Here is a 21,807-nt window from a genome sequence, read left to right on the forward strand (position 1 = left end):
TCTAATATGCCTCCTATGGAAGAGTATCTACTTTGGTTTCCATACAATGGCTCCAAGACCGAGAGTCTACGTTGATCTGAAATCTCCGGCAGTTACTGGAAGGCTCATAATTGAGCTTTTTGCTGATAAAGTACCGAAAACCTGCGAAAAGTGTGTGGATCTAAATATCTTCACCATAGAATCGGCGGCTAACAAGTTTCTCAATCTTATAGCTTTCGCTGTCTGTGTACAGGCGAAAAGGGGCCCGATCTATCTTACAAGAACAGCGTTTTTCATCGTGTGATTGCAGACCCTGAATACCTAGTGCAAGGAGGAGACATTACTAACGGCGATGGAACTGGTGAGGCTATGATCAGTATCCCGCTAATGGGTTTTGAGCGTACTAACTGATTGCTTTGCAGGAGGTAAGTCGATATACGGCAAACCTTTTGAGGACGAGAATTTAAATTGGCGTCAAATTGATGAACGAGGTCTTCTGTGTATGGCCAACAAGGGCCCTGATACAAATACAAGCCAATTTCTCATCACTGTAAGCGGCATCTTTTTGACCGGAAGCAACTCAATCTGTACTAACTTGAACTAATAGCTTGCGGCATGCCCTGATCTTGACGGACATAGTTGCTGTTTTGGTCGCGTCATCCCTGAATCTTTAAGCCTTTTAGATAGCTTTGCAAATGTGGAAATTGACCTTGACAATGACGACGATCGGCCAGTCAGCGGTCAAGAACCAGTAATTGTACAATGTGGCGAACTTATTTTCAAAAAGAAAAAGAAAGAGAAGTCTGAGTCTGAATCGATACCGGAAGACAGAAAAAATAGAAGCGAAAGATCGATATCACCGGATCGAGCTAGACGCCGGAGTATATCTCCGGAATTTTCTCGTCCTCGTCAGCGCAGTACCTCATCAGAAGCTTCTGATCACCTAGAATATGATCGTTCTAGCGACAGGTTGAAAGCTGATACCAGCACTGACTTAGTAGATCCATTAGCGCCTCAAAACAATCCTTTGAAGCGCACAGCTCACGATAGACCGCAGCGAAGACAACATTATGGCCACGGAGGTATAGAATATGATGGTAGACGGCGAAATCACAGGCACTACGATGATGATCGTCGTGATTGGAGAAGCCGAGATAGGTATCAAGATAGGCGTGGAGATAGTTATTATGATCGTCGCTACTCAGCAGGTTCTCTAAACAGACCATCGGTTCCTGACCGCGGGCGTTTAGAGGCTGACAATAAACCCTCAGATAGCGGTCCGGCCATAAAATACAAGGGAAGAGGAAATATGACATACAGAGAAAAATATTAATTCAAACTGCCATAATATAGTTTTTATACGTTTACACAGCTGTTTGTCATCCGTCTGTGCTCGACATTTGTTTGAAGCATTGAATCATTTAGCAGTACCGAGAGTTTGGGTAATTCAAGGTAGCAATAGTCAGACTGCTTGACATCTCCTTTGGATATGAGCATTGTGCCAGAGACTGGGATTGCTTAGAGCACTATCAACACAAATTTGGTATATGATACATTTTTGTGCTAGTAGACTCGAAACGAACTGTATTTAGGCAAAAGTTACCACTAGAAATTCTGTAATGTAAGTATGTAGTTGTGTATTGCTTTGGTGGGTAGCATACTAATGCATTGAGAGATGAAATTTATGCTCGTAACTATCAGCTGGCTATATCTCTGATTGACTTTTTCAAAACGTGTAAATACAATATTTGTCTTAACACAGGTAGTTGCGTTACTATCGTGACAGATGCTCTTTAAGCAACAAAAAAGTTCTATTTAACCTAATATATGATACAAATCGTACAGACTAGAATACTACGCTTGCCGTATTTTTTTCAGTGATTCGATTAGTCCTAGATATCCTTCCTTTGCTTCCTGCTTGAAAAACTCGGCAGACGCCCGCATATTAGGATATTCTTGCTTTTCAAATCCGGCCGTCGCTGGTAGCGCAGGACTTCTAGATTGTGCGGGAGTGCTCGCACCCGATGATATTCCTAGCAATGATGCTTGGGCTGCATTGTTGCTTTCACTACGAGAGACTGTATCTTGAACTACTCGTCGCAATCGATTCACATACTCAGATTTTGTACTATATTCTTGAGTCCCGTTCCAAACCTCAATGACTGTAGCGACTTTCTCAACTTCGTCATTTGCTCGTTTGAATTTGCTTTGCTTCAGTAATTCCTTAATTTTGTTTTCGGTTTCTTGTCCGTTGTTTTGTCGAATATCTAGATCGAGCTGCTTGGCTTCTTCAAGAGTTGTAATCACTTCTACAAGCCGTCTCCGAACAAGCTCAAGCATTTCTAGTCTTTGCATAGCGGGACTTTTCTGTGAGACCTCGCTATCGACTTGTGGCTTCAATTCTTTGATGATTGAAGCGTCCAATTGCTCGACATCACCCGCCAGAAGCTCAACTTCATACTTCAGCCGAGTCGATGAACTCAGCATTTCAGTAACAACTTTTTCTAGTTCGGTGATAAGTTCTGCCGTGGTATGATCAAATGAAGACAAAATATTGACTGCTTCGGTGTGCATTTGCGGTAGAGTTGTGCGGTCGCGATAGGATGGCAGGATCGAGTTTAGATATGATGTTGTTGTGAGAGATGGATTAGAGAATGTATCTAAAATTGATTCAGCTGTCAGATTCGCCTGAGTCGACGAAGCAAAATTTCCTTCAGCATCAGCCATTTTATATTTGTCGACCGTCTAACTATCGTAATTTGCTGGACAATTGAAGAAGAGATTGAAGGGGAATCTCTCGAGTGCGTGCGGCTTTCTCCAGTATACTCAACTACTTTCAAATACTCGCAGCAGCATATTCATACTCTATCTATATACTTCATCGCAGGCCTAGCAACAACATGTCCGAAAGGAAAGCCCTTTACGGCAACGCACCACCGCCTGAAACCGGTAGGCAGACATGGGACAAAGAGGAAATGCTGCGACAGGCTCGCGACCGTGCCGACCGCGAACGTCGTACTCGTGAATCGCGATTTACTAGGGAGCCTACACCACCCGACGCAAAAGAAATTGAAATTAGGAGGCAGAGACTTAACTTGGATGCTGATTTGAATAAAGTGACACTTGTGCCTGCTGGTGCTTCGGCGGTGGGCAAGAGAGGTCGCGGAGCTGGATATTACTGCGAAGCATGTGATCTAACATTCAAGGACAGTTTACAATGGGTAGATCATTTAAACAGCAAGCAGCATCTTCAAGCTACTGGCCAAACAGACAAAGTTGAAAGAGCTACGCTGGATGATGTAAAAAGTCGGTTAAGATGGTTGCGTCAAAAACGGGAAGATGCATTATCGGGACAGAAGTACGACATTCAACAACGAATTGCAGCGAGGAGGAGAGTAGAGGAAGAGGAGCGACAGCAGAGGAGGGAAAAGCGGAATGCTAGACGAAAAGAAAAGAAGTATAGCAAAGCGACTGATGAAGATGCAGCCGGAGCTGACGAAGAGCGTCTGGCAATAGAGCAGATGATGGGATTCAAAGGATTTGGATCTACAAAAGTTAATTAATCCGATGATGTGACCTCCTATGTACCATAGCTACGTATATTGAAAATGAATAAATTAAATTTCACAAAAAACTCCTAATAAAGCCAAACACCTTTCGAAAACCAAGTTAAATTAACATGCAAGTTGAACTTACGTAGCGCCCGTCTAAATAACAACTGTACGAGTCCTAACCAAACCTCCCGAGAAATTGCGGAGCACTGACTGACGTGGTTTAGCAATTTGAAGATTTCTGAACGCTTCAGCAACATGCTTCGCCAAAATTGGACGTTGGTCTTCATCTGGTGGATCAAACAAAAATCTCTCTGTCTTTCTTGTCTTTGTGCGCTTGCTTCTCCTCATTTCCATGTCATCTTCGGCCTCTTTCACCTTTATTGCTTCTTCAGTCAACACAGCAACAATCTCAAAAGTCAAAAACCCAAGAATATCGATAATATCGTCATTGGGTTTCGAATCAGTCAAGGCGCCTATGCCTGCCCATTCACGAAATCGCTTTCCTTTTCTAAAAGTAAAACTAGCCTGCCGACATTCACTCCAATGGACATATTCCTCTTTAGTCATGGCCCGAGTACGTTCATCTGCAGATTGCAGGCGTTGTAGTGTCGCCAGATTCGCTTCCATCTCTTCCTCATCTGGGCCTGCATTTCCGTCATCGTCCTCAGCATCCGGCACCGGCTCAGGGAACATGTTTGTCAGATCCCATGGAAGTTTCACCTTGGATTTTCTGTATTTCATTTTAGGGCCCAATTGATCGGGGACTACCGCTGCAGGAGCAGCAGCGTCCTCAAGTAATTCAGTTCCCTCCACAGCACCTCCTTCTTGGTCTTTGGCATTTTTCCGAACGTCTTTCCAAGAAAGATAAGTTCTTAAGCGATTAACCTTTGCCCGGTCATGACGAATAAGAAATATGAGATCTTCTATAGCAATTGACCGAGATCCACGCCTGGCAGCTTGAGCCGTAGCTTGAAGTAGCATCTCGATAACCTGTGAACGAACAATATCCTCGATCAGCGATGTTGTCTCAGCCGGAGGATCGTTGGTCTCCCCTGATACAAACATCATCTGCTGAATTTCAGGTCTATATTTGTATTTTTCAATATTCGCCATTTTTGTACCTGATTTACTGCGTCCGTAACTTGAATGTAGCAACAAGACCAAACGTACTGTAATCTTGTAATCTTGGTTGAGAGCAAGATCGTGCACGCATCCCCATAATAACTCACAGGTAGAGCCCGTCCTCGGTCCTGCAACGCAGCCTCTAAGGGATCGTATCTTCGTTTTTATGAGTTAATCCTAGATACACATTTTCAAATTAACTTGTGGCTCTTTACCATCAATACTGAAACCAGTCTGCTATTTTTTTGTTTGATAAATTGTCCCTTGTAACTATTCGACGGAAAGCACAACTTGTACAGCCACGTCGTACGTACCGAAAGTAGCCATGTCGAGTCAACCAGGATCCAATGCACTATCAAAGGCATTGACATTGCGAGACAAGCAGATAAGTATGGTCTAAACTTTTGGGTGTTGGTATTGTGGAATTTACTAGTACTGATAGCAATATGAATAGTTGTTATCGAGCGAATATTGAATCTGAACAAGGACAAAACTCCAAATGCAATCACTCCTGGAGGTGAAGTCATGTCTGGTGTTAACGGATCAGATGCCAATGGGGCTACTGCTGATGAGCTGATATGGAAAGTGTTGGTTTTTGATAAATTTGGACAAGACATAATATCAAGTGTCTTACGGGTCAACGACTTGTTTCAGGTATGTGCATCTTGGTTTTTCGAGCATGGGAAATAATTGCTAACATGCTATGGGACAGAATGGAATCACTATTCATATGTATGATTTACCGTTGGCGAGTTATTCAACAGTGAAAAATGCTTACTGACTTTTGCAATAGGCTCTTGAATTCGGTTCGCCATAGCATCCCCGATGTACCAGCAATCTACTTAGTCCAACCCACACCAGAAAACGTAAAAAGAATATCGCAAGATTTAAATCAGGGATTGTACGAATCTATTTACGTCAATTTTATTTCTTCAATCCCTCGAAGTTTACTTGAAGATTTCGCTTCTCAATCTATCAACTCAGCTCATATGGTTTCGCAAGTTTTTGACCAGTACCTGAATTTCATAGTGACTGAACCCGATGCGTTCAGTCTTGCTTTGGATAAAGTGTACTCTTCTTTGGCGGCTCCGAAAATTCAAGAGCAAGAGATTGATGACATAATTGACCGGATAGTTGTTGGCCTATTTTCTGTTGTTTTGACAATGGGACAGATCCCAATCATTCGCTGCCCCAGAGGGAACGCTGCTGAGATGGTTGCTCAAAAATTAGATCAAAAATTACGTGACTACGTCATTAATTCGAGGGACAGCACCTTTAATTCACCCACTGCTAACTCTCAACGACCGAGTATGTTACTGGAATTTTTGACATGTTCGGGGTGATAGTCGACTAACTATTTTACTTATAGTTCTTGTGATACTTGACAGAAACATTGACCTTGTTCCTATGCTATCACATTCATGGACCTATCAGTGCTTGATTAATGATGTTCTTGAGATGAAGCTGAATCGAATCAGAGTTGACGTCGACGATGGTAACGGCAAAATATCCAAGAAGGGATATGATTTGGATCCCAAGGATTTCTTCTGGCTTAAAAACGCTGCTATCCCCTTTCCCCAGGTAGCTGAAGATATCGATTCTGAGCTTACTCGTTACAAGTCGGATACTACAGAGATTACGTCTGCAACAGGAGTGAACTCGATTGAGGATGTCAATCAACTGGATTTTAATGCTAACGCCGCTCATCTCAAGTCGGCAATCACTGCGTTGCCAGAATTGACTGCACGTAAGCAGACTCTGGACATGCATATGAACATTGCGACCGCTCTCCTGAAGGGTATTAAAGAACGAGGGCTTGACTCTTTTTTTCAAATGGAAGAAAATATTGCCAGAACGCCAAAACAAGCCATTTTGGAGGCGATTAATGATGCGGAGCGAAAGGACCCATTGGACAAAATGCGTTTGTTTTTGATCTATTTTATATCTGCAGATTCTACGATTTCGGCTGCAGATATGGCAGAATATGAGCACGCTTTGGTACAGGCTGGATGTGATATTTCATCGCTCACATACATTAAGAGAGTCCGTGAGGTGACTCGCATGACTATGATGTCAACTCAACCAAGTGGCACATCAAATCAATCAGGTGTGGGTGGTCCGGCTGCTGACAACATCTTACGCGGTTTTAGTAGTTTATCCAACAGGCTTACTGGAAAGCTAAAGGATGGTGGTCTATCGGGTGGATTTGAGAATCTGATATCTGGAGTCAAAAACTTCTTACCTTCTCGTAAAGATCTAACTATTACTCGACTTGTGGAAGGACTAATGGATCCTAATAGTAGTGGAGTATCAACTACGGAGGACTATTTGTATTTTGATCCACGAATGGCAAGGGGTTCGCTGACGCGACCGATTCCACGGAATCGTACACCTTGCTCTGAAGCAATTGTGTTCACCGTCGGCGGAGGCAATTTCTTGGAATACGGCAATTTGCAAGAATTTGCTAAGCGAACAAATAAGCGAGTTGTTTATGGTAGTACGCAGCTGTGCACACCGCGGCAGTTTATGGAGGAGTTGTCAGAGCTTGGGTCAGCTTGATAAAATTTAGTATATAAATTTTATTCTTTTCAATCTCTATCTTTGATAAATTGTTTAATTTCAAAACGGGTTACTTGCTGGTCATTTGCAGAATTACTGATCTAGCATGTTTAATAATTTAATCATTTTTGTTAGACGTCTGATTCACAGAATATTATACATATATACAGGTCCCTTATACTATTTACTGGAACTGAAGGTTTTTCACTTCCTCATTTGTCGCCCACTCTTGGACTTTATCGAGTAAGGTATCCAGCGCCGAGCCATCCATGCATCCCGATAAATCATGCATGGTAAATCCGCATCGGTGGTCAGTGACTCTGTTTTGCGGATAATTGTAAGTTCGTAATTTATCAGATCTGTCGGTAGAAGTAACCTGCGAAGTTCTGGCTTTTCGCTCTTCTGCTACTTTTTCATTGTATTCTTTTTCAGCCAGTCGTCCTCGAAGAATCATGTACGCTTTCGCTTTATTCTTGTGCTGAGAACGGGCGTCCTGTATGGCTACCACTATTCCGGTAGGAATATGGGTAAGTCGAACTGCTGAGTCGGTTGTATTAACGTGCTGTCCACCAGCGCCGCGGGCTCTCATTATGTCGACGCGAACTTCACCTGGAGCAAATGACCGCTCGCTTTCATTTGAATTCTCGTCTCCTGCGTCTAATTGAGGCATGACAACTATGGCTGTTGTCGATGTGTGCATCCGCCCTTTTGTCTCTGTATCGGGAATTCGCTGAACTCTGTGCACGCCACCCTCAAACCGTAGTCTTTCGTACGATCCAGGTTCTTCAATTACTAGTATTCCTTCCAAAATTCCTGATCCATCTCCTGAAGGATTGTACTCTAGAATGGAATACTTCCATTTTTTCGCCTGACAGTAGTTTTGATACATTTCTAATAAATCTTTTGTGAATATCGCAGCCTCCGACCCACCAATTCCTGGTCTAAACTCCATGATGCAAGGATAATGCGCAAACGGATGCGAAGGAATAAGCAGTCTCTCAATTTTGGTTCGAAAAGATGCCATTTGTTGCTTGATCTCCTCCATTTCTAACAATGCATCGTCTCGCAACTGCAACGAATCTTCGTCGGTAGCAGTGGATAACTCTTGTAAATCATTGACCTCCGCAGATAATTTCTCATACTCATCAGCATAATTGATTAATGATTCTAGTTTTGCATGCTGTCTCATCTTGGCATCGTCGTAGCCATTGACTAGAGACTCTGATAATTGCTTGTATTCGATCTTCAAGGCTTGTGCCTTGGCCCTGAGCTCGGAATTTAAAATGTAATTGCTAGCTATTATAATATAAGCATTCCATGATTCAAAATGTAAATATTCCATAAAAAACTTACACTCTCCATCTGTAGAGTAATATCTACATAATGTTTTTGTCGCAAATCGAGGCGCTAAGGGCACCCGATATGAAGAGCGAGCAGCTGGCAACAGCTGTCGCAATATTGACCTTCCGCACCAACTATACATAGCAGCAATTCATCTCTCAATGATTGGTATACAAAATCGCTGTGATTACCCCATGAGTACAATGATAGCAACATGAAATTCAATGTTCGTTGCGAAACTAAACCTGGTTCGCAAAAATTTTAGAGTTTAAATATCGTGCCGCGTCATGTAAATCCATCGTTCTAGGAAAAACAAAACTGCATTGCATCGGCGGCATATATAATTGACTTTCTTTTACAACTTTTTGATTCATTGCTCTCTCAGATTTTTGAAATTCGGTGCCGACAGTGACTAGCATTTAATTCTAGGGTAAGACTTGAATTCTCATGATATAAAACATAAAAACTCCATGCAGATAAAAATTTGTAGCTCCAAACAATATATATAATACAGAAAATGTCCCAAATTTTTAACAACTACCACCGCGATAGTATTATGTATAAGCACGTAAATTAACTCAACATATACGAAAGATCAGGAACTGATTCAATGATCTTTTGTACAAGCTCATTTTCCTTTTGCTTGACGTCCAATGAAGAAGGTAAAGTAGGCGATAGTACAGTCACACGCTTTCCAGCTGCCGCTGTAGAAACATCAGACATTGATGAAGAAGAAGAAGAAAAGTACATGGAGGTAGGCGACGAAGGTTTTGGTGGAGGAATGTAAAGTGCGCCATTTTGAGGGCCGTGTGAATGGCTATGGTGATGACGATGGACTGCAGAAGCCTGTGTAGCAGACGGAATTGTTGGTTCATTTAAAGAACTAACAGGCTCGGGTGTAATTTCCTTTGGCGATGACATCAATTCGCCCCAATCATCATCATCATCAATCACCGCTGCCGGCTGCGATTGAGCGGCTACTGTCGGGTGTAACACAGTAGGCTGCAGCATCATAGGCTGCATAACAGGAGCTTGAGATGGCTGTTCTGTAACGGCACCCCTCCCACTTCCCATCTTTTCATCAAAAGAGTTCATGCGTGTGTCAACTGTTAAATTTGGAGGTTTAGTAGAAGACTTACTGAACGCGTGGTCTGCCAAAGCACCCCAATTATCCAAGGCAATCGACGATTGCCTTGGAGTTGAAGATATACCAGATGACGGAACATTGGGCTGGATCGGAGTCGACATATTTGGCAAAGAGCTTATCTGCTGATTTGAGCCATTCTGCCATCCAAACGCAATACCAGCGTTTGTAGATTTGTTCTGAGGCGGCGGAGGTAATTTGCCTTGCCGCATGTACTCATAACTTACTGGATCCATGTACTTACTAGGACTTGTAGGTTGTTCAGCATTATCCCAGTCAAAATATCTACCAGAAAACTGCTGTCTCGCTTTCCACTCGGACACAACGTCGTGCACTCGAGATTGAATTTCCGTTTGATTCCATTTCACCCTGATGCCGTCCTCGGTCACGCTGCGAGACATCGATGTGTTGATAGATGATGCTGGCGACGAGGGAGCCGACGGCGATGCATGTTTTGAGAAAGGTGTAAAAAACTGACGGGTCGGTCGGGTAAGCATGCCGTTGTATTTTCGACTACATAAGATTAATAAAAGAGCAATGATGTGCAGAAACGAAACAATCATACGCTTTTCCGTAGTTCAGCAATGATCCTGGTGCAGACTGGGCCTCTGAAAAAAATGACGCAACATTCTCGCGCTCTTGATCTTGGACTTCAGGTAATGGAAATACGTCGCATAAAGCTTGATAACTAGGTTCCTCCGGTGGTCGTAATGAATCAGCTTCAAATGGGTTTGCAAGATCCATGTCGGCGCTACCAAATGGATCTGCAAAATCTCCTACCCCACCAAATCTAAATCCATCAGTAGGCGACGCAAGATGATCATCGAATCCGCTTGAGGCATAATCGAAAGGCGCGCTTGGCGCTGGAAAAGATGGAAGAGCAGCAGAAAATCCAGCGAAGTCTGTGTCGTCATCATCTGCAAATCCGTTTGTAGTTTCTGTAAACGCATCCGTATCCTGAGCATTCTGTTCAGCTACTGGAGACACTACTGATGTTACCGCCTCCTTTTCAGCCTCGCCCGTGGACTCGCTAGTCTCTTGCACTTCTCCAGACACAGCTTCGGCTGCGCTAATCTGTCTTATCTGGTCATTGGCTGCTCCATCTTCCTGCGACAGAGAAGTAGCATCTTCATCTGCCATCGAGCTCTCACTTTGGCCAATCTCATTTATGTTGCCATTCAGCTCTGGCGACTCTGTAGTGGCATCCTTCTCCTCTTCAGGTGCTCTGCTTTCAAAAGCATCAAACTCATTGGTATTACTTTTGGTGATCTCAATCTTTTCGCCATTGACTTCTGTAGACTGAAGAGCTGTTTCGGAGCCACTAGATTCAACTGCAAAAGCCGAATTAGCTTCTGGCTGTGCGCGTGATTCTGTTACACCATTTTCTTCCTTGGGGCTTTTTGCATCCGCGACCTTTAAATTAGACAGATCTGTCTCAATTTCATCAGAGCCTAAAGCAATGTCCGCTTTCTGGTCTTCAAGCTGTCCATTTTTTTTCTCAGGTTGTATAATCTTGTCGTCTACTTCTGGCTGCGTAAGCGGCACGGCCGGCGTGGATACAAAAGATGCCCATGGATCCTCTTCTTCGTCATCATCTTCTACCGCAATATTATTTGAGGCGACTAGAGAATCAGAATTTGAATTTTGAGCCGAAAAAGTGGCCCCTCTCTCGTTCTCGACGTTAGATTCAATATCAACTTGTTCTCGTGTCGCTGGTGGTGCTAGAGGGGTTGCTGGAGTAGACCAGTCCGGAAGCACTTCATCAATTGCATTCCATGGCGTCAATGATGAAAGCTGAGTCGTAGGTGAGGAGTCAAAGGAACCCCATGGGTCCATTATTTCAAATGCTATATACTATCGGCTGCTAATATAATCTGTGCAGAAGCGTTCAATCTGCTTGTGCTGTATTTGGCCAGTCGTAACTCTCTCTTTATACTTGTATTCGCAATTACCTATACCCAGATCAATTGGCACACTAAAATAAGATCTGGTTTTTGAATTGGCTGCAGGGTTGAGGATATAGACACAAATTAGCAACTCGTCCTCTGAAGTGTCATGACGGCGTCACATGAATCCTGTGCCGCCGAAGGAGGCGAATATTTAAGGTTTTCAAGTTAACCTTTTTTCTTCTCCCAACTCGCCTCTCAAATTTTTGCCATAGATTATTATCTCGCACTTGCATTTGCTTTCTCACTCTTTTACTTTCATTAGACAGTAGAGATCTGGCGCGGTCATATAAAGCAAATTGAGGCCAAAATTATAAATTGCTATTGCAATGCCTATTACTACAGAACCGGAGATTACAGCAGAGCCCGACACTCTAATATCTCTGCTATCACTAAATGAGAAAGTGCAAGTGCGAACAGAGGGTCCTACTGAAGATGACCTTGACGACGACGACGACGACCTTGAAGTAGACGACGGAATTGATGACATAAGTGGCAGTACAAGTGTTGCTTCTCTATCCCTGCAGAGCAGAACTACTCCTCCGTCGCCTTTAAGCAGTACCGTCTCCAGGCCATCTGCTAATGGCCAGCATCTCGCATATTCACACCCGCATTTGTCAGATGCCGCTGGCCCTTCAGGGTCTAGGATTTCACGACCGGCATCTCCTTATACTTTAAATCCACCAATTGACTTTGACGGGTTATCCTGGCCATCTATCGGAACCCGGTCACGCCTAGAAAATACACCTGAGGAACGAGAAGCAAAAATTCAGCGAATTGCAGACGCGGTCAGAGTTATTCTGACTGAGATTGGTGAAGATCCGTCGAGAGAAGGTATTTTAGCAACGCCAGAGAGATACGCAAAGGCTATGCTGTTTTTTACAAAGGGATATGAACAGAATATTCGAAGCGTAATTAATCGTGCTGTCTTTGAAGAAGACCACGACGAAATGGTTATCGTGAAAGATATTCCAGTTTTCTCACTTTGCGAGCATCATATGGTACCGTTTAACGGTACCATTTCCATCGGATATATTCCCAACTCAAGAGTGCTGGGATTATCCAAGCTGGCGAGAATTGCCGAAATGTTTGCGCGACGATTACAAGTTCAAGAGCGATTGACCAAACAAGTAGCCTTGGCTGTATGGGAGATATTAAGACCGCAAGGTGTCGCTGTAGTCATGGAGGCTTCACATATGTGCATGGTTATGCGTGGAGTGCAAAAGCCTGGCAGTTCGACTGTTACGAGCTGTATGCTTGGTCGCTTCCGACAGGCTCAAAAAACCAGAGAAGAGTTCTTCTCACTTATAGGTCGTAGATAAACGACTTTTAGACCCATTTTTTTTTTTTGTAATTTATTTTGCGCTTGTTTCTCTCTTTTTTATCTTCAATTATATTATCATGGCTTGGGAAAATTTAGGCGTGTGCGTTGTGTCCTCAATATTTTTGATTATATTATTGTTAAAAGCTTCTTTACTAGTTTTTAGGCTCTGGAATCCGTATTTTTGTTAGTTGTTCTTCTGATGTCGGGAATAGGCTCTCTACTTTTATGACTACTTTGTAATTCATTGGCGGGTATAGTTCATAATGAATCAAGAAGTTCTCATGAAAAGGTTGCCCCAATGACGGTTTTTATATGTATGCATCTGACTGCGGAAGGATTTCCATATTGTCGCTAGAATGTCTTGATAGTATATATCTTCAATATGATAAATGAGGAACAATTACCAATTACTGATGACTAATGCGGCTAAGAGTATATTAAATTTCCCAACTGCATAATTTCTTCGAAACAAATGCCTACTTGATTCTGTGGCTATCCGCATTCTTCGCGTTGATCAGTATGCGGAGTATAATACCATTATATAGAGTATTATTTGTGGATGCTCGACTGCCCTTTAAGAAATATTGGTGCTTCTGCCGGCGGTATAGCGCGACCAACTTATACACCGCCTTCCCTAACTCCGACTATGAAGATCCGCAGCCAGGCCCTAGGGATGCAATATTTGTGGCTATGTCTGGAGGGGTAGACTCATCTGTTGTTGCTTCATTAATGGCTAGTCGGTATCAAAATGTTACGGGGGTATATATGACAAACTGGACTATGCCTCGAACACCGCGACGCGAAATTCAAAAGCGAAGTCAAATGACTGCAGTCATGAGTAAGGATCCTGCTGTTATTGCAAGGTTGCAAAAAGAGGAACTGGAGAAAGAAAAACAGGATTTGGAATCTGGACTTCTGTGTTCAGAGACGGATTGGAGCGATGTGCAAGCCGTTTGTAGTCAACTGAAGATACCCTCAATAAGGCTCAGTTTTGAGAAGGACTACTGGACTGACGTTTTCGAACCAATGCTAAGAGGATACGCAGCCGGACAGACTCCCAATCCAGATGTGAATTGCAACAAGTTTATTAAATTTGGACGACTTTACGACAAAATAGAGCAAATGGCTGAAGAACGGGGTGCAAAAAGGTGGTGGCTTGTCTCTGGTCATTACGCTCGAACTGGCAAGCATATCTTTACAGGACAAACTCATCTTTTGCGTCCACTCGACACTAAAAAGGATCAGACTTATTATTTGTCAAATATTGATTATCAACGTCTACCGAATATTCTATTTCCTCTGCACAAGTTTACCAAGAGTGAAATTCGTCAGCTGGCTGTAGATCGCGGACTAGCTACTGCGTATCGTCCAGACTCTCAGGGCTTATGCTTTGTGGCGCCAAGTATCGGAGCAAACGCAGCAACTAAAGCGCATCAAGAAGGAAAACCGATAATTAAAAGCAGCGGTTATTCGCATTTCAGAGATTTTTTGGCAGAGTATATTGAGACTCAGCCCGGAGACGTTGTAACCGTCGATGGTGAGGTAGTTGGAAAGCATGAAGGCCTCTGGAATTTTACAATAGGACAGAGAAGTGGCGTTTCTATGCCTCAAGGAAACCCTGATTATCATGGAGTTTGGTATGTCGTTGATAAAAGAGCGTCCTCAAACGAGATTGTTATTGCACAAGGAAGAGTAAACAAGTGGTCTTTCTCCACTGCTGTGACGTGCTCTGACTGGACATGGATGACAGATAGTTCAGAGATTGAAAAGTTGCCAGATTTAGCTCTTGAACAAAAAATCCAGGCACGGATACGAAGTCTGTCTACGCCAGTTCCTGTCTCTAATTTGGAGATTCTTCCCAATGATAAAGTGAAGATTGAGTTTGTTGAGCAACAGCACGGGGTTGCTCATGGGCAGACAACAGTACTGTATTATGGCGATAGATTGATCGGAGGGGGCCCAGTCGAAGAAAGGACGCTGCCTGAAAACATATCATTCTAAAAACGTGTAAATAAAATAGGTTGTACATATCTATCGAAATAAATGAGCTACTAAGGATGCTTGACAAATTGTCAAACGCATCTTTAGCATAAGACTACTTCGTCGCTGCAGAAAGAAACAAATCAAATTAGATTAGATTAAAACCCCTAAAGTCCAACAGTTGTAATGGTAAACTCCAATATCAGCGAACAAGTATTCTGGCTACTAAGCAGATGTCATATCCTTCTCGCCAGTTTGCTTTTGTCAGTGATTTCTTTTACTGATTTACCGCATTTAAACAACTATCTCTCCGCTACGAACTTCCTTGCCGGACTTTTTGATCTGGGCAAGAACAGTGTCATAGGAGACATTATCGGCGGTCTTGACAATGACCTTCTGGTCGTCGAGAGTGATCTTCACGTCGTTGACACCTTTGCATATAAAGTTAGTATATTAGCAAGCAGAAACAGACAAATTCCATAGATGGAACCAGTAGAAAAGGGAAAAGACACACCTTCAAGCTTGTTGAGAACACGGTTGACGGCGCCAGAGCAGCCGGAGCACGACATGGCAACATCAAACTGATACTCATGGGAAGACATCGCGTAGACAGTAAGTACTTAGAGTAAATTCTTACAGAAAAAATATGACTTCTAACAAAGAGAAGGGGTAAACCGGAGTTGCTTTGTTGATAAGAGTGCGTTCAGTGGAGGGGAACAGTAGCGGCTGGGCCGCAATCAGCTGGGATTTATAGAATGAACAAGCCATATGAAGGTTAGGGTAATGGGCTAATTTAGAATAGCTCTAATTGCATAATCAAGATGCTTACAAATTACTTTTTTTCTTTTGTGGATGAATATATATCAAGGCCAAACCTGCTAAGCAATTCTGTCCTTTCTCCTGTTATTCTGTGCTTGCGTCTGTGACTAAGTACCAAATATTTCTCATTGTTGCGCTGGGCGCAAGATGTAATCCTAATTCTGCTGAGTGATTGATTACTCATCAACTACTAGCGTTTTCAGGAGGTTGCTTCTCTAATCTTGCTTGCCACAATACTTTCTTGATTCAGCATCACCAAAAGCCAGTTCGCAGTCACCAGCAGCATCCGTTTGTTTGTAAATCCAAGACAGGTGAGAACAGATGGCGTCGGACATGCGCAAAAGGGCGCTGCCTTTGGACGATATGAGTCCCGATTCACTCTCGGCAACAAAAAAGCAGAAAGCTCCTGATGGCTCTCCGGTCCCTGCTCCTCCATCCTCTGATTCTGCGGCTGCCTCGGTATCACCGGTGAATAAAGCAAGCGATATATTAGCAAAAGCTAGAGCGATTGCTCGGGCAAAAGCTGCAGCTGCTAAGCAGCAGATACAGCAGAAATCAGCATCTCCCGCTCCTCCTCCCCCTCCTCCATCGTCAGAACAACCTACCCCTCCACCGTCATCAACCTCAAATGGCAGCAGCAAAGAAAATGGAAGTGGATCGCATCTTGATATGAAAGCACTACTGGCTGAAATTGCAGCGAAAAAATCCCGAGTGTCGGCCGCTGTTACTGCGAAGACAAATCTTGCAGCGTCGAGAGACGATGTGAGTGCTCGAGGGGGATTGAATGTTGGTGTTCATCCTGCCTTGTTAGGGACAAGTGCGAAGTCCTCGCAAGCAAATAAAAAGGGTTCCAAGTTGATGGCTCCAAAGTACTCTAGTACAATGGCAAACAGCCGGAAAAAAGAGTTAGAAATTTTTACCGGACCTCCTCCAGAAGAAGTGGATCCTAGGAGGAACCCATACTTTGATCCGACATTGGAAATAAAGCCGAAAATAAGAGGACGACGTGTTTTGGAATTCAGCGAAAAAGGAAAATATATTGAGCAAGCACGGGAGCTACGTTCGCAGGCTCAGATGGAGGAACTTAAACAGAGAATTGAAGCAGAAAGTAAAAAAGCAAGGGCACATCAAGAAATTGAATCTGCTGATCTTGCATTAAAGGTGAGCTAACATTAATTTAGCTCTGCTTCCGAACATACGTTTGTGAAAACTGACACATTAATTTTAGAGAGAGGAGCCTCCTGAAGTCGAGTGGTGGGATCAAAGTTTTCTAGCTAATAAGTCATATGACGACTTAGACAACAAGGAAAATCTTCTGATATACTCTGAGCAGTCAATCATATCTGATCTAGTACAGCATCCTGTTCCTATCAACCCACCATGGGACAAAAATACACCTTTGATTCGCCCTCCTCATCTCACAAAGAAAGAATTGAAGCGGATCCGGAAATCTGAGCGGGCAGATCGACATAAAGACAAGCAAGACAGAATCAGATTAGGATTAGATCCTGCACCTGCGCCGAAAGTCAAGCTGAGCAACTTGATGAATGTTTTGACAAATGAAGCTATCAGAGATCCCACGTTGGTTGAGGCCCGCGTTCGAAAAGAAATGGAAGAGCGAAGGCTGGCTCATATTAGAGATAACGAAGAGCGCAAGCTAACACCGGAACAGCGCCACGAAAAGATTAAGCAGCAAATTGAGAAGGACGAAAAGAGAGGTATTTTTGGTGCCGTTTTCAAGATAGGAAGTCTTGCAAATCCTCAGCATAGCTTCAAAGTCAACATTAATGCTCGCGAATATGATCTTCGTGGCGTCGCTATCAAAAATCCGGAGTTTTGCCTTGTGATTGTAGAAGGTGGCGCACGAAGTATTAAAAATTATGAAAAACTTCTTCTTCATAGAATTGATTGGACTACCAATGCTTCAAAAATTTCAAGATCATACGAGGACAAAACTGACGCCAACGATGCCGGCAAATCACTTGAGGATCTGTCAGGCAATAAATGCGAGCTCATCTGGGAAGGGGAACTGAAGCAACATCAGTTCAGGCGCTGGAATATGCGGGAAACGGAAACTGAGGAAGAAGTACAGGATGCCCTGCAGAAAAGCCAGACTATGCATTATTGGAAACTGGCAAAGACGTGGACTGGTGAATTGTAAGGATATTGTATATTAGCAATCATTGATGAACTATATATTGTGTAAAGCTTTATGTGCGCAGTAGCATACGGGTTTAGTTACCTTTTGATTATTTGTTTATATTACAGCCCCTGCACAAAGGTCTTCCTATACCTGGGGAAATATATTACATAGTACTCTTCACGATAGATGCAGCAGCAATGTGATAATATTAGTCGATGTCATCATCTTCCTCCTCTTCCTCTTCCTCTTCATCGTCATCGTCATCGTCATCTCCCTCCTCTTCCTCGTCAGTGGCAATACTTGCATCAGTACCATTAGACTTTGAGGTACCATTAGGCTCCGCAGTTTTGGCGACATCGTTGTGTCTCTGCTCAGCTTTCGGGGTTTTCTCCTTTTTTTCTTTGTCTTTTGTCTCCTCTTCTTCCTCTTCTTCCTCATCCTCTTCTTCTCCGTCGTCATCTTCATTCTTTGCGATTTTCTCCTCCAAATCAGCCATAACAAGTAGAAGATCTTCAACTTTCTCTTCAGACTCTTTCAAAGACGTTTTCAGAGTTAGCACTTGAGCTTTTTCAACTTCAAGCCCCTTTAGTGCATCTTCTAATTTTTGAGTTTCATCTTTAAGGTTTTGCTTCAATGACCCAACTGAGGTTTCTAACTCCTTCAACCTCTTTTCTTGTTCACCTGTCTTCACATTTTTATCTGCCGTTGCAGCTGCTAGCTTTTCATTGGCAGATTTGAGTTCACCTTCCAACTTTGAGATTTGAGATTTGAGTCCATCCAACACTGATTTAGCAGTCTTAACTTCTACCTCAAGTTTTCGAATTTGACCATCCTTATTCTGAATATCATTCTGGAGTCCAGCTATGGTTTTGTCCTTTTCCGAAACCTGCTGCTTTAAAGTATTCAGCTGATTATTCAACTCAACCGACTTAGTCTTAAAACCATCTAGCAGGGTCTGCAGCTGTCCATTTTTTGTTGTCATCTGCTTCAACTCCTTGTCTTTGGCTTCCATCATGTTGTGAGTGTACGATCTCTGCTCTTCTATTTGCTTTAAACAAGTCTCTAGCTTGTTCTTCTCTGCAGCGGCAGATTCTTTTAGGGCACGAAGACTCGATTCAGCCTGTAAAGTTCGCTCCTTAGATCTGGAAAGTTCTTTATTCATATTATCGGCTCGATTCTTTTCTTTGCGAGCGTTCTCTTGAAGTTCGTTCTTTTCCTTCTGTAATCTCATCGTCTCTAATCCAAGTGATTGCACATTTACCCCCAGTTTCTTCTCGGTTTCTTTGGTTTTCTCACGCTCCTCGGCGATCTCGCGATTAGCTGTGGCCAGTTGATCTTGTAAACGCTTCATCAAAGTAGCTGATTCTTGTACTTTAAGGTTCAGCACTTCCTTTTCGCTTGCTAGTGTCTCGGCATATGTAGTAGTTCTAGTGAGAGATTCCTGAGTTTCAGAAACATTTGAATTGGCCTTTTCTATTTGGGCATGAAGCTCCTCGATTTCCTTAGTCATATTCTCCATTGATTCGAGAGCTTCCTCATTCTGCGCCTCAATTGCTTCTACTCTTTTAGTTAACAAAAAAGATCACCACTATCATTCAACTTAAGAAATCTCACCTGGACTAATAGGATCGCGATTCGGATCCTTGTCAAGAACTTTTTCTAGTCGACTATATCGATCTTTAAAGAAATCGATAAATACCCGATCAAAAAAGACTTTCGGCAGTCCAGTTTCGTCTTTTTCAGCAGAAAGGATTTCTGAAGGATTGTAATCGCGCACATAACTATGACGACGCAATAATCGAAGTTTCATTATAAATGAATCTCGGCCAATTCGACTGACCAGTAATCGATGAAGTGTTGGTCTGTCATTCTAGTCAGATTTCAGATCAAAAAGAAAAAAATCAGTTTTAGGATAATTACCTCGGAATTGGAGACTTGAGAGTGCAGTATCCGTATAAGACCGCAAGTAAGGTCGTACACATCCCTTCGACAATTATATTATGACTTGACGACTGTGATACATCGGCAACCAAAGACTGCACACTTGACCCCTCACTCAAAAATTCGTCAATTGCATCGTAATCCTCATACAGCCACACCGAAAGAAGCATGATATATGCAATTGGAATACGGGCATCTAGATTGTATTGCAAAGAAGCGACGAGATTGGCAGAAACAGTCTGAATCGCAGTCACAATTTCTTCGCCTTGCTCCTCATCGCCAATAGTAATTGATCTAGCCAAATCTTTGAGCTCTTGGCCACCTTCAAAAATGTGAAGCATGATCACAGACGCGAACCATGTCTTGTAAGGATCCGAACGAGAGTCCGTTTCATGATCCAAAATACCGCTCAGGAGTTTAGAGTTTTTGGGTCCCCTATTGTCGTTAAAATAAGCGTCGATAGCATCTTCCAAAAATGCTATCCGTGTGTTATTATTGTTAGCAAGGTAACCTTCGATACACATCAAGGCACCGACTCGTAAATCAAATGCGTAAATTGAAGAACTTGAAAGAGCCCAGTTTACCAACGCCTGGGTGACAGGAATCGCTTCTGGTTCAACTTGAACATGGTTGGGTTCACCGGGTGCAGAAACATTGATGTACGGAACATCAATATTTGAAAACTTTTCCTGGATCTCCTCGTTTCCTCTAATCAAATCGCCAGCAGCAACAAGGGCCATGGCTCGCACCTGGATATTTGTCGAGTCTCCAAATGCAAGACGCAAGACGTTCATTAAAATTCCAGCTTGAAACAAAATGTGTTGATTTGAAGGTGTTCCCAAGCTATCTTCAACAACGAAAAGCCGGCAGATTTCCAGCACGAGGATCGTATTTTTGGTCGTTTGCGGGTCCCAGTTCGATGCCCCTTTATCTAGAATCATCAGCGCAGACAGCCTAGGAATACAGCTCGTCTCTCTAAACAAGTTTTGGTTGGAAGGATTGAATCTTAATAAGTTGGCGATCAGTCGCAGGCAATCACGAACAATCACTCCTCCTTCCACTCCTGCCTCGCGTTCTATGATCAGGAATATTTTGTCAAATGTGCTTTCGAATGCAACGAGCTTTTGAATATCCGGATGTCCGTCAACCAAATGAATGAGTAGCATAACAGCCTCTAAACAGATTTCTGCCATTAGTCAAACGTCATTAGATTAAGAATCACAAATATTACCATTTTGAATAGCTTCTCGGTGGTCATCTAGTGTTGATACAAATCTAGATATTCCAAGAGGAGCAGCAAAGACACATTGCTTCGTTCGTTCTGGCCGGTTGGTAAGAATGGCAGCCAGTAGTTGGAGTGTGTATAGTCGAACATAGAAATCGGTATTTTCCAGTATATCTATTAAAAGAGAAATATTTTCCTCACGCTGAATATTGCTAATTAGTGAATGACAACCAATGATTGTTTTCTTGTTATGCGTATCGTACCTGGGTAAATTCGTCCGCAAGCCATAAAGCGATATAGTCTACTTCGGCAGGCGCCTATGAAGCAATGTTAGCGCTTATCTCTATGATCCATGTTTCTCAATAGCATACTCACATCAGTTCTATCCTTAACAAATAGCAGCAAGATTGTCTCGAGAGTGGCTTTTATCGTTTCAGTATCCAAGCGGTCTCGCTGTAATTCTGAAATAAGTCCCCTTAATCCACCGGTGACGACAGTCTCGCGGTATTCACGACAAAATCCCTTCAAGCCCAGAACCGCTGCGCGTCTGTCCTCGAGCAATGTGGAGTTCAGTAGACGATCACAGAGTTTTGCAATAGTTTCGAGTGCGGTGGTAGACTGCTTTGGCTGCGTCTGAGGCAGGAAGCCCGTCAAATAATCCTGCATTTTGTCTCGACGATACGTCTTAAGCACAATCAGCTATACATCAGTCAATCTGCTAAATAAATCA

General features: G+C 42.9%; 12 protein-coding genes across 12 annotated transcripts; 6 read left to right on the forward strand and 6 right to left on the reverse strand.

Moving 5' to 3' along the window:
* Positions 1 to 46: 46 nt before the first annotated feature.
* On the forward strand, positions 47 to 1,312 carry V2V93DRAFT_377346 (cyclophilin-like domain-containing protein; the record flags this gene model as incomplete). The annotated part of the gene is made up of 4 exons (XM_066911911.1): positions 47 to 150; positions 213 to 340; positions 402 to 529; positions 587 to 1,312. The coding sequence occupies 4 exons, from the start codon at positions 47 to 49 to the stop codon at positions 1,310 to 1,312; spliced, it is 1,086 nt and encodes a 361-aa protein (XP_066768414.1).
* A 371-nt stretch (positions 1,313 to 1,683) lies between these two features.
* V2V93DRAFT_362179 (uncharacterized protein) lies at positions 1,684 to 2,925 on the reverse strand. Its single transcript, XM_066908291.1, has one exon. It carries the CDS (start codon positions 2,704 to 2,706, stop codon positions 1,834 to 1,836), a length of 873 nt encoding a protein of 290 aa, XP_066768415.1. The 5' UTR covers positions 2,707 to 2,925; the 3' UTR covers positions 1,684 to 1,833.
* Positions 2,652 to 3,613, forward strand: V2V93DRAFT_362180 (uncharacterized protein). Its single transcript, XM_066908292.1, has one exon. It carries the CDS (start codon positions 2,880 to 2,882, stop codon positions 3,540 to 3,542), a length of 663 nt encoding a protein of 220 aa, XP_066768416.1. The 5' UTR covers positions 2,652 to 2,879; the 3' UTR covers positions 3,543 to 3,613.
* Positions 3,197 to 4,740, reverse strand: V2V93DRAFT_7417 (transcription initiation factor IID, 18kD subunit-domain-containing protein). The gene has a single exon (XM_066912779.1). It carries the CDS (start codon positions 4,644 to 4,646, stop codon positions 3,687 to 3,689), a length of 960 nt encoding a protein of 319 aa, XP_066768417.1. The 5' UTR covers positions 4,647 to 4,740; the 3' UTR covers positions 3,197 to 3,686.
* Positions 4,741 to 4,769: 29 nt separating this feature from the next.
* On the forward strand, positions 4,770 to 7,438 carry V2V93DRAFT_362182 (Sec1-like protein). The gene is made up of 5 exons (XM_066908293.1): positions 4,770 to 5,044; positions 5,110 to 5,309; positions 5,368 to 5,387; positions 5,449 to 5,963; positions 6,025 to 7,438. Exons 1-5 carry the CDS (start codon positions 4,981 to 4,983, stop codon positions 7,212 to 7,214), a joined length of 1,989 nt encoding a protein of 662 aa, XP_066768418.1. The 5' UTR covers positions 4,770 to 4,980; the 3' UTR covers positions 7,215 to 7,438.
* V2V93DRAFT_341389 (uncharacterized protein) lies at positions 7,319 to 8,806 on the reverse strand. The gene is made up of 2 exons (XM_066907810.1): positions 8,568 to 8,806; positions 7,319 to 8,510 (listed from the first exon to the last, which is right to left on the reverse strand). The coding sequence occupies exons 1-2, from the start codon at positions 8,695 to 8,697 to the stop codon at positions 7,399 to 7,401; spliced, it is 1,242 nt and encodes a 413-aa protein (XP_066768419.1). The 5' UTR covers positions 8,698 to 8,806; the 3' UTR covers positions 7,319 to 7,398.
* A 57-nt stretch (positions 8,807 to 8,863) lies between these two features.
* On the reverse strand, positions 8,864 to 11,748 carry V2V93DRAFT_383462 (uncharacterized protein). The gene is made up of 2 exons (XM_066912197.1): positions 10,265 to 11,748; positions 8,864 to 10,212 (listed from the first exon to the last, which is right to left on the reverse strand). Exons 1-2 carry the CDS (start codon positions 11,533 to 11,535, stop codon positions 9,129 to 9,131), a joined length of 2,355 nt encoding a protein of 784 aa, XP_066768420.1. The 5' UTR covers positions 11,536 to 11,748; the 3' UTR covers positions 8,864 to 9,128.
* A 126-nt stretch (positions 11,749 to 11,874) lies between these two features.
* Positions 11,875 to 13,451, forward strand: V2V93DRAFT_362186 (uncharacterized protein). The gene has a single exon (XM_066908294.1). The coding sequence runs from the start codon at positions 11,975 to 11,977 to the stop codon at positions 12,965 to 12,967; it is 993 nt and encodes a 330-aa protein (XP_066768421.1). The 5' UTR covers positions 11,875 to 11,974; the 3' UTR covers positions 12,968 to 13,451.
* V2V93DRAFT_362187 (tRNA-specific 2-thiouridylase) lies at positions 13,449 to 15,067 on the forward strand. Its single transcript, XM_066908295.1, has one exon. It carries the CDS (start codon positions 13,489 to 13,491, stop codon positions 14,968 to 14,970), a length of 1,482 nt encoding a protein of 493 aa, XP_066768422.1. The 5' UTR covers positions 13,449 to 13,488; the 3' UTR covers positions 14,971 to 15,067.
* A 176-nt stretch (positions 15,068 to 15,243) lies between these two features.
* Positions 15,244 to 15,551, reverse strand: V2V93DRAFT_389392 (uncharacterized protein; the record flags this gene model as incomplete). Its single annotated transcript, XM_066912357.1, has 2 exons — positions 15,244 to 15,380; positions 15,464 to 15,551. The coding sequence occupies 2 exons, from the start codon at positions 15,549 to 15,551 to the stop codon at positions 15,244 to 15,246; spliced, it is 225 nt and encodes a 74-aa protein (XP_066768423.1).
* A 445-nt stretch (positions 15,552 to 15,996) lies between these two features.
* Positions 15,997 to 18,197, forward strand: V2V93DRAFT_362190 (pre-mRNA processing factor 3-domain-containing protein). The gene is made up of 2 exons (XM_066908296.1): positions 15,997 to 16,929; positions 16,997 to 18,197. Exons 1-2 carry the CDS (start codon positions 16,090 to 16,092, stop codon positions 17,927 to 17,929), a joined length of 1,773 nt encoding a protein of 590 aa, XP_066768424.1. The 5' UTR covers positions 15,997 to 16,089; the 3' UTR covers positions 17,930 to 18,197.
* V2V93DRAFT_356115 (p115 like vesicle tethering protein) lies at positions 18,120 to 21,743 on the reverse strand (the record flags this gene model as incomplete). Its single annotated transcript, XM_066907998.1, has 6 exons — positions 18,120 to 19,468; positions 19,526 to 19,773; positions 19,832 to 21,038; positions 21,084 to 21,279; positions 21,341 to 21,394; positions 21,453 to 21,743. 6 exons carry the CDS (start codon positions 21,741 to 21,743, stop codon positions 18,120 to 18,122), a joined length of 3,345 nt encoding a protein of 1,114 aa, XP_066768425.1.
* Positions 21,744 to 21,807: the final 64 nt, after the last annotated feature.

Source organism: Kockiozyma suomiensis (assembly GCF_038497685.1).
Source record: "Kockiozyma suomiensis strain NRRL Y-17356 unplaced genomic scaffold V2V93scaffold_1, whole genome shotgun sequence".
Taxonomy (NCBI): Eukaryota; Fungi; Ascomycota; class Lipomycetes; order Lipomycetales; family Lipomycetaceae; genus Kockiozyma; species Kockiozyma suomiensis.

Bases quoted from the DNA above. Each gene is read 5' to 3' on its own strand.
- V2V93DRAFT_362187 (XM_066908295.1), top strand. From the start codon at position 13,489: ATGCGGAGTATAATACCATTATATAGAGTATTATTTGTGGATGCTCGA.
- V2V93DRAFT_341389 (XM_066907810.1), bottom strand. From the start codon at position 8,697: ATGTATAGTTGGTGCGGAAGGTCAATATTGCGACAGCTGTTGCCAGCT. The intron at 8,511-8,567 runs GTAAGTTTTTTA...ATATTATAATAG, and splicing joins TTACTCTACAGATGGAGAGT to CTAGCAATTACATTTTAAAT.
- V2V93DRAFT_362190 (XM_066908296.1), top strand. From the start codon at position 16,090: ATGGCGTCGGACATGCGCAAAAGGGCGCTGCCTTTGGACGATATGAGT. The intron at 16,930-16,996 runs GTGAGCTAACAT...CATTAATTTTAG, and splicing joins CTGCTGATCTTGCATTAAAG to AGAGAGGAGCCTCCTGAAGT.
- V2V93DRAFT_362180 (XM_066908292.1), top strand. From the start codon at position 2,880: ATGTCCGAAAGGAAAGCCCTTTACGGCAACGCACCACCGCCTGAAACC.
- V2V93DRAFT_383462 (XM_066912197.1), bottom strand. From the start codon at position 11,535: ATGGACCCATGGGGTTCCTTTGACTCCTCACCTACGACTCAGCTTTCA. The intron at 10,213-10,264 runs GTATGATTGTTT...AATCTTATGTAG, and splicing joins TTGCTGAACTACGGAAAAGC to TCGAAAATACAACGGCATGC.
- V2V93DRAFT_362179 (XM_066908291.1), bottom strand. From the start codon at position 2,706: ATGGCTGATGCTGAAGGAAATTTTGCTTCGTCGACTCAGGCGAATCTG.
- V2V93DRAFT_7417 (XM_066912779.1), bottom strand. From the start codon at position 4,646: ATGGCGAATATTGAAAAATACAAATATAGACCTGAAATTCAGCAGATG.
- V2V93DRAFT_362182 (XM_066908293.1), top strand. From the start codon at position 4,981: ATGTCGAGTCAACCAGGATCCAATGCACTATCAAAGGCATTGACATTG. The intron at 5,045-5,109 runs GTATGGTCTAAA...CAATATGAATAG, and splicing joins ATTGCGAGACAAGCAGATAA to TTGTTATCGAGCGAATATTG. The intron at 5,964-6,024 runs GTATGTTACTGG...TTTTACTTATAG, and splicing joins TGCTAACTCTCAACGACCGA to TTCTTGTGATACTTGACAGA.
- V2V93DRAFT_362186 (XM_066908294.1), top strand. From the start codon at position 11,975: ATGCCTATTACTACAGAACCGGAGATTACAGCAGAGCCCGACACTCTA.